Source organism: Oncorhynchus mykiss, chromosome 20 (assembly GCF_057628025.1).
Source record: "Oncorhynchus mykiss isolate SJ-2025 chromosome 20, ASM5762802v1, whole genome shotgun sequence".
In the NCBI taxonomy this organism is placed as follows: Eukaryota; Metazoa; Chordata; class Actinopteri; order Salmoniformes; family Salmonidae; genus Oncorhynchus; species Oncorhynchus mykiss.
The window spans coordinates 37609121-37621595 of NC_143041.1; the positions used below are offsets into that span (position 1 = coordinate 37609121).

General features: G+C 41.1%; 1 protein-coding gene across 2 annotated transcripts in view; it reads left to right on the forward strand.

Moving 5' to 3' along the window:
* The window catches only part of LOC110499352 (ligand-dependent corepressor), a 66708-nt gene that overhangs the window by 14891 nt on the left and 39342 nt on the right, over positions 1-12475 (forward strand). For both annotated transcript variants that reach the window (XM_090213010.1, XM_021576436.3), the window contains exons 2-3: positions 7388-7453; positions 9468-9547. In XM_090213010.1, the coding sequence (XP_090069136.1) occupies positions 7388-7453; positions 9468-9547 (146 nt within the window). The remainder of the gene's footprint in view (positions 1-7387; positions 7454-9467; positions 9548-12475) is intronic.

The window sequence follows — 12475 nt, forward strand, 5'->3', positions numbered from 1 at the left end:
TACGTGATCTTTTACACATAACCGCCTTTTGGGATGTAGGAGAGGTGGTCTCAGTTCAGATGCTCTTAAAGGAAAACCCCAAAACTATTTTGCTCTTTGTTTCATCAGTCCATTGTTGATACAGTCCTAACACGTTTTGCACGTCAACAATCCTGTTTTCAAGCTGTATGACTTTTAAGATACAGGCGGTATGATGTGATGTATTTTGCATCATATCGGCTGTGTTTTTGAAAGTTCTATATCTTGAAAACTTGAACACTGACATGCAAAACATGTTGTGACTATATCAACAATGGACTGATGAAACAGAGCAAAATAGTTTTTGGGTGTAAATGTGCTGTAATATTCACGATACTAGAGTCTGTGACAGCAGTCTGACATCCCCCAGCGGGGTGGTCCCCAAAACACATTGCGCCGAATGAATGGCAGATCACCATTTTGTGTGTGGTCCGTTACGAAACACGACACTGGAGACGGGGCACAAAGCCAATGGAAATGGAAGGTTCCAGTGGAAAAAAATGTAATGGTAGGGCAACTTTCTTTGTTATACTCTGATACTAGCCTGAATCTTTTCACGATTGGCCTTAATAGATTTTCTCTCTCATTAGTTTAGTAGTGTAGCCGAGCCTAATGGTTATTGAATCATTAAGTCTTTGTTCCACACTTCTTTACCTTGCACCTTGTTACTGCCATGTCTACAGGCTATAGGCTAGCGCCAGAAGCATGTCTCTACTCTGTAGGCCTATTCTTCTCTAAATACTGTCGGCCTATATATCTGCTTATCCACAGCAGCCTCATTCATTTCTTCAATCATTGAATGGGTTAGGCCTAGAGGTTTCAGGTGGTCAAAGTCCCAACTCACATGTCACTGGTTTACTGCTTCCTTGCTATATTGGCTAGCATGCTTTTTGATAGCTCACTGCTAGTGGTGTGTTTTGATGGTGAGATAGTTGGCTATTTTTTTTTCTCCATGTGTTTTTGTTGCATTCAGCACCACCACACCCACAACCCAATACTGAATGCTCGATGAGTTAACCTATTTCTGTGTAGAGGAGGAGAGTCACTAATTTTTGCCCTGGGAGCCGCACGAGGTCCCGAGGAGCCGCACGAGGTCCTGAGGGCCACACAGAAAATGTGTTATTTGCTTGCTGTCATTTAAAAAAATATATGTTCGATGCTCCCTGACTGTCTAGAGCCTCTAGTGACTCCCAAACCCGCATGCGGGAGCGTAATCATCGCCTGAAACTAATTAGCATAATGCAGCGGACATAAATATCCCTAGAAAATATTCCTATTCATGAAAATCACAAATGAAATATATTGAGACACAGCTTAGACTTTTGTTAATCACCCTGTCATCTCAGATTTTCAAAATATGCTTTACAGCCAATGCTAGACAAGCATTTGTGTAAGTTTATCGATAGCCTAGCATAGCATTATGCCTTGCTAGCAGCAGGCAACCTTGTCACGGAAATCAGAAAAGCAATCAAATTAAATCGTTTACCTTTGATGAACTTCAGATGTTTTCACTCACGAGACTCCCAGGTAGATAGCCAAAGTTCATTTTTTCCCAAAATATTATTTTTGTAGGCGAAACAGCTCCGTTTGTTCTTCACGTTTGGCTGAGAAATCACCCGGAAATTGCGGTCACCACAATGCCAAAAAATATTCCAAATTGGCTCCATAATATCGACAGAAACATGGCAAATGTTGTTTAGAATCCATCCTCAAGGTGTTTTTTCTAATATCTATTCGATAATATATCCGTTGGGACAATTTGTTTTTCTCTAGGACCGATTGGAGTAATGGCTACCTCTGTACTTTACGCGAGAGTCGCTCTGGGAGCCATCAGGTGACCACTTACGCAATGTGCTCGCCTACGGCTATTCTTCAACAGAAATGTGTAAAACTACATCACAATGCTGTAGACACCTTGGGGAATACGTAGAAAGCGTAAGCTCGTTGATGGTACATTCACAGCCAAATAGGGAGTCATTGGAACGCAGTGCTTTCAAAACCTGGGGCACTTCCGGATTGGATTTCTCAGGCTTTCGCTTGCAACATCAGTTCTGTTATACTCACCGACAATATCTTTACAGTTTTGGAAACGTTAGTGTTTTCAATCAAAAGATGTCAATTATATGAATATTCTAGCATCTTTTCCTGACAAAATATCCCGTTTAAAACGGGAAAGTTTTTTCCAAAAATGAAAATGCTGCCGCTAGAGTCGCAACAGGCTAGCTTTCATTTGGGTGATTTATTAGGACACAGTAAAGCAACTGTATGAATGTAGGTCCATTATCATTTATACAGTTTCCATTTGGTCTTAGTAATTAAAAAATATGTTGAAGTTTATATATATTTTTTTACTTAAACCACTGGGTTGGACCACCTCACGGGCCAGGCTGTATGTTTGATTATTTGGTGGGGGTGGGGGGGGGGGCGATTTTTGCATTGTAATTTCAGAAAATTGCCATATGTTGTGGAACACGCTAGTGTGGTGATTGGCTGTGACATTCACCTATTGATCCCCCCCACCCCACCCACCACCGGAACAGCGTTTGTTGTAAAACTGGGAAAGCTGGTCTGACTTTTGTGGCTGTGTTATATAGTAGAAACTGCTAATTTCCTAGTTGCTAAAATTCTACACTGTTCACTCAATTTCACTTTGTGAGAATAGGCACTGGTGAAACCAAACCGCTGTTTGAAGCTGGTGGACCAAAACTGAAAGTAACTTTTTCCATGACCTTCAAACTGCGGTAAAAATGTTTTTTTTTTTTTTTTAAGTCAAAATATATTTTGCAGCAATTTGGATGGGACACTGATTTCCTGCACTATTCATTGCTTGTTTTCTCACATAAACTAAAATTGAGTGAACAGTGTAGAATTTTAGCAACTAGGAAATTAACAGCTTTCCCAGTTTGACAACAGATGTTGCCCCCTGCCGGAAGAGAAGTCAATAGGCAAATTCCTCAGCCAATCACATCGCTGGGGGGCAAATAATATTGTGAAACACTGTCATTCCACTATTAGTGGCAAATATTATGGACATTTTCTGACATTAAAATGCAAACATTTTTACAAATCCTATTTGTGGCACCTTTTTAATAATGCATCACTGTCTCATGTTTAAATGCCCTAAAATGAATTCCTGAACAGCGGATTGATTTAATAGCTCATCTGTCAAACCAAAGTGGATGACCTATTTTCTCTCCCTCTCTCTCTCTGCCTCTGAAATGTTCCCGAAATGGGGTTGGGTTGGATGGTTGGGTTGGATGGTTGGGTTGGATGGTTGGGTTGGATGGTTGGGTTGGATGGTTGGGTTGGATGGTTGGGTTGGGTTGGGTTGGATGGTTGGGTTGGATGGTTGGGTTGGGTTGGATGGTTGGGTTGGATGGTTGGGTTGGATGGTTGGGTTGGATGGTTGGGTTGGGTTAACTAGCTGCTGCAGATGAAGTCATGTTAACCCAGAAACGGCTCATTCTGCCCTCCTTTTAGCCAATGGTGGGAAAAGTACCCAATTGTCATACTTGAGTATAAGTAAAGATACCTTTTTAATAGAAAATGACTCAAGTAAAAGTGAATGTCACACAGTAAAATACTACTTGAGTAAAAGTATTTGGTTTGAAATATATTAAGTATCGAAAGTGAATTTTAATTGCTAAAATATACTTATTAAGTAAAAGTACAAATAATTTCAAATTCCTTATATTAAGCAAACCAGTTGGCGCCATTTTCTGGTGTTTTTATATTTACGGAAAGCCAGAGACACACTTTAACAATCAGATATAATTTACAAACAATGCATTTGTGTTTAGTGAGCCGCCACATTGACCAGGGATTTTTCTCTTGATAAGTGTTTGAATCGGACCAAGTGTGTGAATCGGACCATGTCCTGCTAAGCATTCCAAATGTAACGAGTACTTTTGGGCGTCAGGGAAAATGTATGGAGTAAAAAGTACATTTATTTTCTTTCGGAATGGAGTAAAGTAAAAGTTATCAATTATAAACTACATATACCCCAAAAAACTACTTAAGTAGTACTTTAAAGTATTTTTTACTTAACTACTTTACAGTACTGCCTTCAGCTAGGGGCTATAGCTGTATTTGACCACTTCTTTCTGAAATATTTTTCCTCACGTTTTGTTCTGAAGGAGGGGGTTGTGATTGGGGCAATGGGAGAGAGGCAGGGTTTTAAGTGATGGCTAGGCTAAGTCCTGTTCACTAACCCAGAAACCAAAGAACCCTGCTCTAGCTGGATTGATTGGCTAGATTTGACCACTTTTTATTTAGGCTACTAGTTTTCACATTATGTTCTGGAAGGGGTTGGAATGGGGGGGGTTAAACTAATGACGCTGATTACTGGTTGAAGAAGAGAATTGGGTTGGTGACTTGGATCGTCGGTTTGTTCTGCTCGTAGATACTTTAAGTAGGAGTTTTTTAAAAGGGAGTAACAACATGTTGTTAGTTTGTGTCCTGACAGTATTTACCGGGAAAGTAACTTGTGCAAAGTGTTTAGCCCAAGTAACACTTCCTATGTAAATAAGCAAATTATAACATTTTGATTTTAGTAGAGTGGACTACTAAAACTGTACTACTTACAACATAGGCTATGTCAATGTAACTACAAAGGACCTTGATTTTGCCATTGTACCAAAACAACAACGGTATCCTGCGTTTAAGGGGTTTGAAACTATGGTGAGGTTGTGTGGTTGAGGACAAACTACTGTCAAGTGGAGGGATGTTGCCTTTGACCTCTTTACCGGATCAATGGGATTAACCATGTAGTTTAGGATGTAATGCATTGACCTGTTCATGGCTGCTTGGATACTTATCATATTATGTTTTGTAGTGAATGGTGCTCAGCCAAGTGAGACGAGTGAACGACCTCCGGCTGTGGCTTTGGCAGTTGAGAAGAGGGTCTTGTGTTCAGTATATAGCCTAGCCTGCTAATTGTGTGTCTTTTCAGGGCTGGCACAATAATTGTGTAACTGACAATTATGGATAAGAACCTTGAGCAATATTTTTTTGTTGTCATAATTGTTAATATATTAATTTTAGGGGGTAACATTTTTTGTTATCCCAGTACGTTTAAAATTTTTACACGAAGAGGGTAGGCTAAGGGAACGGCACGATCAGGAGGAAAAGCTTAATTTTCTAAAATTCCAAGCTTTCAAAACCAGTACTTTTTGAGACCAAAGCTGTGTTGTATTCATTAGGCTAAGTATGTCGTAGCAAATTTTTGGAAGATTCATTGCCAGCTCAAAAAAAATGTTCACCAAAAATGTCAGTTATGACAATAGTTTCCCAATATTACACACTTGTCACAGCCCGTGTGTGTGGCAGCTTCATTAAATAGTACCCGCAAAACACCAGTCTCAACGTCAACAGTGAAGAGGCAGGGTTTTAAGTGATGGCTAGGCTAAGTGTCTGTTCTTTTGCCCATCTTAATCTTTTCTTTTTATTGGCCAGTCTGAGATATGGCTTTTTCTTTGCAACTGTCTAGAAGGCCAGCATCCCAGAGTCGCCTCTTCACTGTTGAGACTGGACAGAGGAACTCTGCCTAGAAGGCCAGCATCCCGGAGTCGCCTCTTCACTGTTGACGTTGAGACTGGACAGAGGAACTCTGCCTAGAAGACCAGCATCCCAGAGTCGCCTCTTTACTGTTGACGTTGAGACTGGACAGAGGAACTCTGCCTAGAAGATCAGCATCCCAGAGTCGCCTCTTCACTGTTGACGTTGAGACTGGACAGAGGATCTCTGCCTAGAAGACCAGCATCCCAGAGTCGCCTCTTCACTGTTGACGTTGACTGGTGTTTTGCGGGTACTATTTAATGAAGCTGCCAGTTGAGGACTTGTGAGGTGTCTGTTTCTCAAACTAGAAACTAATGTACTTGTCTTCTTGCTCAGTTGTGCACCGGGGCCTCCCACTTCTCTTTCTATTCTGGTTAGAGCCCGTTTGCACTGTTCTGTGAAGGGAGTAGTACACAGCGCTGCACAAGATCTTCGGTTTCTTGGCAGTTTCTCGCATGGAATAGCCTTAATTTCTCAGAACAAGAATAGACTGGTGAGTTTCCGAAGAAAGTGCTTTGATTCTGGCCATCATGAGCCTGTAATCAAACCCACACGTGCTGATACTCCAGATACTCAACTAGTCTAAAGAAGGCCAGTTTTATTTATTCTTTATCAGAACAACAGTTTTCAGCTGTGCTAACATAATTGCAAAAGGGTTTTCTGATGTTCAATTAGCTATTCCAAGTTTATCATTTTAAAAGGCTAACACAGGAGTGATGGTTGCTGATAATGGGCCTCTGTACGCCAATGTAGATACTCCATTACAAACCTGCCGTTTCCAGCTACAATAGTAATTTACAACATTAACAATGTCTACACTGTATTTCTGATCAATTTGATGTTAGTTAAATGGACCAAAAATGTAGCTTTTCTTTCAAAAACAAGGACATTTCTAAGTGACCCCAAACGTTTGAACGGTAGTGTATGTGCATTCCGCTAATGTTTTTGTATTTTTTTTTTTTAGGAAATTTGAGGGGGGCTTCAAGATAAAATTGGAAGTCTGTGGCGTTGTGGAGAATTAGGTTAGCTAGGCCTATATAGGAAGGATTGGTGTTTGATCACTGAGAATGTCAAACATTCCCAGGAATTGCCATTTTGGAGAAAAGCTACATTTTTTTTAATGACCCTTCAAATCCGAAATAAGACTTTTGTTACATTTTGTTAGCTCAGCTGGTTAGCTAGCGCTTTCTCGTTGACCTCGAAGCATTGCTAATGCTAGCTAGCCACTTAATATAAAATGTTTTCTCAAATTAACTAAGTTAACAATTTTATGAGTATGACTCCCATCTGCTGTCGACATCAGGATACGATTTGAGAGCACTAGTTGGCACCAACACGTGGTTATATAGCTTTGACTGCATGCTGACAGGGAATTCGGAGCCATTCAGAGGATAGCTACACCAGCTTCCTGTAAAGCAATTGTAATGACAGTCCACCACAACATGCCCAAGAGTATCCTGATTAGCAAGGGGTAGTCTGTTTTAATTTCATTGCGTATTAGAAACACAGTTTGGGATCATTGTGAAGGGAATTCGCCAGTGGTTGAATGGGGAATTGGGCTTCCCAGGAGAATATTGTCTGCGGTTGCAACAGTAACCAAGGGGGGCGGGGCTTAGCAAAGGGTCAATTGTGCCATTTGGCAGAAGACTAGGGCCTATGTACGTACATTTCCAGTGAATGCAACGGGATGCATAGGCTTACATCTTCAGAGAAACTGTAGGCTACATGTTTTTGGGCCTCCAATGGATACAAATTCCACAACACTTCTGGAATGTTCTGTATATTCATGGAATGCGTTGTTCTGTTTCCACAGGTTTTGAGAGCATTCTAGAAGGGTTGTTTGGGTCGAGGTTGGTGGAGGACCTAACGTTATTTAAAGGTGAGTCTGTATGTTGCACTGACACACAAACCAACATCACTTCCGCTAATTAAAACCTAAATTATGTCCCTCCCATTCATAACCACAAATCATTGATCCAAGACTCCTGAACTGAAGCCTGCGTTGATTTTGTTAACAAAATCAAACATATCAAGAGGTGCAGGGAAGTCGGAGTTTGGAGCCGATGTAAAAGCCTGTATGGTTCTTTTAGGCATTATTTGGGGTTTTGACAACTTCTTTTTGAGAGCTGTAAACAACTAAACTGGACTACAATACCATTTGTTTTGGTTTTAAGGAAAAGTACAATAGGATTATAGTATCCATACCAAGAAAATGATGGAAGTCAGTGGGGTTACAATATAAACATGTGAGTTCAGCTAAACCTAAAGCTAGAACCCTCAGGGCTCCATTCAATTTGTCATAATCACACCGGCAGACCAATTCAGATTTTCATTCCAGTAATTGGTCTTCTGACCAGGCAGATCAGCTCTTTTGGGAAAAATATTACAATTGGGTTGCTTGTGTAAACACAGAGTCAAAAACCTCCTAGTACTGCAAGAATGCTCAACAAACCATATTATTCAAACATGTTACCAATTTGAATTAAATACTAGGACCTATTCTTAATTTCTATATTTTTTTGTTTGTTTGAATTTTACCCCTTTTTCTCCCCAATTTCATGGTATCCAATTGTTAGTAGCTACTATCTTGTCTCATCGCTACAACTCCCGTACGGGCTCGGGAGAGACGAAGGTTGAAAGTCATGCGGTCCTCCGATACACAACCCAACCAAGCCGCACTGCTTCTTAACACAGCGCCATCCAACCCGGTAACCGGCCGCACCAATGTGTCGGAGGAAACACCTGGCAACCTTGGTTAGCGCGCACTGCCCCCGGCCCGCCACAGGAGTCGCTGGTGCGCGATGAGACAAGGATATCCCTACCGGCCAAACCCTCCCTAACCCGGACAATGCTAGGCCAATTGTGCGTCGCCCCACGGACCTCCCGGTCGCGGCCGGGTTACGACAGAGCCTGGGCGCGAACCCAGAGTCTCTGGTGGCACAGCTGGCGGTGCAGTACAGTGCCACCCGGGAGGCCATTAATTTATATAGTTGATGAAGACGGGAATTAATTTATTAAAAAAAGACAGAAAAAAATATACTGGATTTTAAGTTAGTGTAACACATTGCTTATAGAACAGAATACAATATGAACTTAGAGTGGTTAACGATGAACTGGCCATGAAAGCCTATTCCATCAGACATTCTTCATTTAGATTGTTTAATAGGCCCTGTAGACCTAGTTCAACAGTGAATCAATATGAACATGCCCAACGCCTCTGACTAGGTATATTATTATGCTCTTTGCTGAAGGTTAGTAGGACTCAAAGCAAATGGATTTCCACGGCAACTGACAAACCAGGCACCAATTCGCGCTCACTGACAACATTTGGTAATTTTCTTTGTGTTGATGGTCTGAGATGAACTCCTTGTGTCTGTTCATGTTTATTTTTTCCTAAATTCCCCCTCCCCATCACTCTTAAATGAATCCCCAAGGGGTAAATGTTTAGTTTTTTGCCCTAATACTGCACCGCTGATTTCAAATTATCAAAGCTCGATGATTAGTTGATTATGTGACTCCTCTGTGTAGTGCTAGGGCACTCGAGGACCGAGTTAGGGAAACACTGCTCTAATCTCATTTTAGGTATTCATGTAAGTAAAAAAAAAAAACAATCAGTTGTGAATGTAGTGCATACTATAACCTTAGAAACCACATTCACTGGAAAATACTTTAAAAAAATAATTACCAATCAATTGTCAATATCTACTCATGTTTTGATTTCTACAATAAGTGGTTGACTCTGATATCTGTGATCCTTAAGTCTATGTCAGTGTAGCCAAGATTTCTAAACTGTTTATTTTGTTACCGTGTTCTTCACCACCATCTTAGATGTATTTTGTCGTACTATACCCTGCCCTGTTCTTTCTAAAATGTCTCTTCTCGTGGATCCACAGGCAGTGAGCCCGAAGGCGGTACAGACTGGTCATTTGACGGGAACTGCCCGTTCTGCTGCGTAAGACGAGACAAAGTCAAGGTAAGGACTTTTCTTTTCACGTCTTTCTCTTGCTCTATTGTGTTCTGCTGTTCCACCCCTAGATGAGTGTACCTCCTGTATTACCACACTACAAAAGCAGCAACATTGTCCTTTAGAAGCACCTTGTTTCTGATTTGAATAATTGGAAATTGAATAATTCAAGTCTCTCTCTCGCACAACTGTTGCACATGTACCTATCTGCTGTGAAGTGGTAATATTTTCAAAGACCAGGCTACAAAGAAAGTACATTCAGAACTGAATGTGGAACAGCGAGGGCTAGGCTGTATGAATAGGTGTTATTCTGAAAGAGACCTCGAGGAAGTAGCTATAGCCTCATTCATTATTCTGAAAGAGAAAGCTTCAGAGCTTGAGGAACTAGACTTATGAATTGTTAGTATTCTGAAACATGGAACTGACTGAGGCCAGATGTGAATTTGAAGGCCATACAGACTGTATAGAATCTAATAGAGGCGTATTGGAGGGGAGTTTGCTCAAACTTCACCCATTAACTGGACCTTAGCCTGTAGAGAAGCAGAGCTGTGCCCATGAAAGCAGATCTGCACTTGAAGAGAAATAACAAGAACAAGCTGCTCATCCTCCCATTCCACCTGGCTACTGTACTGATCTAGGACAGTGGTTCCCAAACTCAGTCCAGCTTTCAGCTAACTCTTGAAAGTTGTAATTGTAGAATGCACAAGGTGCCATTTGTTGTAATTGAGTAGTGCATTATCAGTTTTCCTCAGTAATTGCAAACCTTAGAGCTAACTTGTCAGAAGTGTCCGGATCAACTCGTCCATTTCAGCTATAATTTTTTAGCTAGTTGTTTTTAGCCTATACATTTAGTTTTAATGTTTGAATCACTCAAATATCACATGCATACACATTAGATGTGGCGTAATCTATAGAACTGCATGGAAATTAGCTTTAAAATGTTTTTTTTATTTTTTATCTTCACCCCATGACAAAATGTGTATGCCAGATAAATGCCAGCAAGAGGTGTGTGAAGCATTTGTCATGAACAGTGCTTCTGCCCATAAAAATAGATGTGACCCGCGGGATGTTCCCCAATGCTGGATCGGGGGCCTGAGTGAAAAGGTTTGGGACCCGCTGATCTAGGAAAACAACAAACATTGCCCCTAACAGATACAGTCCAGGGTAAAATATTGACATCTCCCTAATGGATAAAGCCCCCATGTAGTCTTTTGTAATCACCACTGTCTAATAAATATATTTTCATTTAACAGTGATTTATCATTTATTTCCCTGAGCCTCCTTCGGCCCTTGAAATGCTCAGTCTAATCGTGTGGGTGTTAGGAAACAAATTTGAAGATATTTACATGCACAGCCCTGATAGGGGATGGGCTCTAGACCATCCTTACCTAGATGAACAGTCTGGACTATTATAATCAGATAACATTGTGGTGTCATGATGTGGGCCATAAATTCCATCCCACCTGAACAGGCTGAAATTCTAGGATTTATTTTTCAAAAAGCTCTTATGCCCTTCATGTGTATCATAATTTTCACAATTTCAGAGTTATATTTGTACAAAAAAAACAAGGAAATCATGTGTTTAACGGCACTGCACCTTTACCCCCAACTAGGGTTGCACATTTTGGGGAATATTCAGAGGTGGAAACTTTCTGTGGGAATTAACGGGAATATATGAGTATTAACAGAAATGTATGCAAATTAATATTAATACCATTTAAATGTAATGGTTTTTGCATTGGATATATTTATCATAAGGAGACAAACAACTTTTACCTTATCATAAGTAGACATAATTGCAAATTTATTAAATCCTTCCAATTGAAAAATAAATAAATAATTGTTACGAAGTGAACTTTAATTAAATGACTTGACTCTTCACATGGGATTATTTCACTGAGCAACAAAATAAAGGGAATATTGAATGATCCATCGCATCTCCAAAAAATGTTTTCAACATAAAATGACAGTCTAGAAACCAAGGCTTTGGTTGTCTTCGTCTCAGGCTTCCATGTCTTCTCCCTGGACCTCAATGTCCACCTCTTGAACTTCAGACTCTGAGGCCTCATCTTCACTGTCACTTTCCAACCTTGTTGAGGATGGCTCGTTGTCAGGCTCAAAAAGCCTCAAATTTGCCCGGATGGCTACACATTTTTCAACCCTTGTACTGGTCAGCCTGTTGCGTGCTTTGGTGTGTGTGTGTTCCCAAACAAGGACCAGTTGCACTCTGATGCAGCTGATGTTGGTGGGATTTGGAGGATGATGGAGACAACATGGGAAATTTCCTCAGATCCACAAAGTCCCTTCCACCAGGTGGCTGATGAGATATGTTGGCACGACTGCCATAATGCATCACCATCCCAAAGCCCTTGCTTGGAAGTGTACTTCGCCAGACTGCCAAGAACCTTGCCCTCATCCAGGCCAAGGTGGCGAGACACAATAGTGATAACACCATAGGCCTTGTTGATCTCTGCACCAGACAGGATGCTCTTGCCAGCATACTTGGGGTCCAACATGTACGTTGCAGTGTGTTTGGGCTTCAGGCACAAGTCTTCACGCTTTTTGATGCATTTCAGAACTGCAGTTTCCTCTGCTTGGCACAAAAGTGAAGTGGGCAGGGCTTATTCTTCTCACTTTGCTTAATGAGGTAGATTGCTGCTATAACTTGATGACCCTTCACATATCTAACCCTTTTCCTTGGCTCTCTTGTAGAGTGTATCCATTGTTTTCAGTGCCATGATGTCCTTGAGAAGCAGATTCAATGCATGAGCATCACAGCCAATGGGTGTGATGTGAGGGTAGGACTCCTCCACTTTAGACCAAGCAGCCTTCATGTTCGCAGCACTGTCTGTCACCAGTGCAAATACCTTCTGTGGTCCAAGGTCATTGATGACTGCCTTCAGCTCATCTGCAATTTAGAGACCAGTGTGTCTGTTG